At 34.9% G+C, this 2,307-nt stretch overlaps 1 protein-coding gene across 1 annotated transcript; it reads right to left on the bottom strand.

Moving 5' to 3' along the window:
- Positions 1–516: 516 nt before the first annotated feature.
- On the bottom strand, positions 517–1,725 carry LOC107821979 (ATP synthase delta chain, chloroplastic-like). Its single transcript, XM_016648470.2, has one exon. The coding sequence runs from the start codon at positions 1,390–1,392 to the stop codon at positions 646–648; it is 747 nt and encodes a 248-aa protein (XP_016503956.1). The 5' UTR covers positions 1,393–1,725; the 3' UTR covers positions 517–645.
- Between the last annotated feature and the right edge of the window lie 582 nt (positions 1,726–2,307).

Here is a 2,307-nt window from a genome sequence, read left to right as displayed (position 1 = left end):
TCCCTTTGAAATTTTGATCGTGTGGTTGTAGTTGTATTCAGCACTTCTATTGGACATGAAATTTTAAAATCAAATAAAGACTTTTAATTTGTGATCTAAAACAAGCAATAAACATTTGTGTGACTACATTATTTATAAGCATAAGAAAATACCATTATCGTTTTAGGTAAACCAAAAATACAAATATGAGACGCGAAGTATTAGAGAAGCATAATGAATATTTCCAGATATTATTTCACTTAAGTTCCAAACCACATGTCAAAATCTAAGCTCACATACATAGGAAAATCAATATATAAACTAAAAATTTATATCACATTGTTGATTTAGTTTGGTTTCCGTCAAATTTTCATATGTTCAAGCAAATCAAACCAAATACTGTTAGTTTTTTTCCTTAATATCACCAAAACTATACTAAATCAAAGAACAGATAATTTTTTGGGTTTGGTTTGATTTTTCCATTTATCTTTAACACTTAACACCGCTAGCTCCTATCATCCAATTTGAAGTTCCATATAGCAACTACTAATATATATATTCATCCAAAAATTTAGAACAATACAGTATCTTCCATTTGCCTTTGAAGCAAATTATATTACAAAAATAAATCACTGAAAAAAAAATATAATTTTAAAAACAGAACAATTATACAGCTAATTGAATATCCCCAATTTCAAGTTGAGCAGCAATATCCTCAAGTTGTTTCTTCACACTCATATCAATCAACTTTGATCCTGAATTTCCGTACCTTATTGTAAATCCAGCTACTAGCGATTCATCAATAGCCGTTTTAATCCTCACATTTTTCGAACCTGTCAATCGCTGTACTCCTTTCGCGATCTGAGCCAAATGCTGCGATTCCAATTTCACAACAGAAGTGACCACAGCAAGTTCCGTGTCCGTAAGCGTATTGTATACTTTCTCGAACTCCTTTACAATTTCTTTGATTAGCTCCACGCGCTTCATGTCTACTAAAATGTTGAGGAAATTCGCCACGTGCGGCTGGATGCTCGAGGATGAAACGATCTCGTCCACGAGTTCGCGTTTCTTCTCTTCGCCGACGATAGGGCTCACGAAGAAGTTGTACACTGCTTCGTCGTCGAAGATTTTTTCGATTTTTTCGAGGTCGGCGGTGGTTTGTTCTAGGGTTCCGTTCGACTTGGCTACGTCGGCGAGTGCGTTCGCGTAACTTCCGGCAGCGGAAGCCACCATTTTTGCTCCGGAAGCACCGCCGCCGCGGCGGGAGGTGCGATTAGAGCGGAGCTTGATGGTGAGTTTCGGGAGCTTGAGGCCACCGGAAAAGGAGAGCTTCGCCGTCGGTCCGCTGATGATTTGAGTCGTCGGGGGTGATCTGGACTGGAAAGCTATCGGAGTTTGTTGTAGTGCCGCCATTGATCTTGTTTATGCGCTAGGAGAGAGAGAGAGAGAGAGAGAGAGAGAGTGTACTGATTTTGAGAGTGAAAAAATGAGAAAAGGGATTATGGAGGGGAATAGACGGTGAAGATTATGGGGGAAGTAGTGATCTACGGTGATGAAGGGATAAGATTATCATATATTACCGGTGAAGGATGGCCTCTTATCTGATGGTCTTTGGGGATAAGGAGTTGACACGTGTGTACTTCACATTTGATAGCAACTTGCTTTCTTTTTGAGCTAAATGGAGGGACAAATTTGTCAAATTTAAGAGTTGGACTTGCTATTTCCGATTTTGTTGTTTTGTTTATTAGCAGTAGTTTTTCTTTTCCTACTTGTTAGTCCCCAATTATTTAGTCAAAATAACATGAGTTAGCCAGTTTTTGCACTGGTAATTGAAAAATAGTCAATAATTATAAAGTCATTAAAAATAGTCATTATTTGTGCAAAGAAAAAATCTGGACAAAATCATCATAGCTGAAACACGGTAAGTTCTAGCATATTATGCTGGAAAATGAAGCTCTTGCATTATATTTTGTGAGCGTTTTGAAGTGAAACTTTTAAAAAGTAGCTCTTCAGAGTTTTTCGAATTTCCGAAAATTTCTGAAAATTAATTTCAAGTAAAATTTAAAATTTTCATGGCCGAATACTGATTCTAAAAAAAAGTGAAAACTTTTCCGAATAAGGTAAATTTTTTTATGGCCAAATATGCCCTAAAAATGTGTTTGATTTTTATAAATGTGTAAAAGTCTTGCATTTGAAAATGTACAGAAGTCTTACATTCATAACCTAAAAAATTTAAATACAATGTTAGTTGTTGATTTATAATAATAATAATAATAATAATAATAATAATAATAATAATAATAATAATAATAATAATAATAATAATAA

Source organism: Nicotiana tabacum, chromosome 20 (assembly GCF_000715075.1).
Source record: "Nicotiana tabacum cultivar K326 chromosome 20, ASM71507v2, whole genome shotgun sequence".
Lineage (NCBI taxonomy): Eukaryota > Viridiplantae > Streptophyta > Magnoliopsida > Solanales > Solanaceae > Nicotiana > Nicotiana tabacum.
Note: the sequence above shows the minus strand (reverse complement) of the source record. Positions and strands in the feature narration are given on the sequence as shown.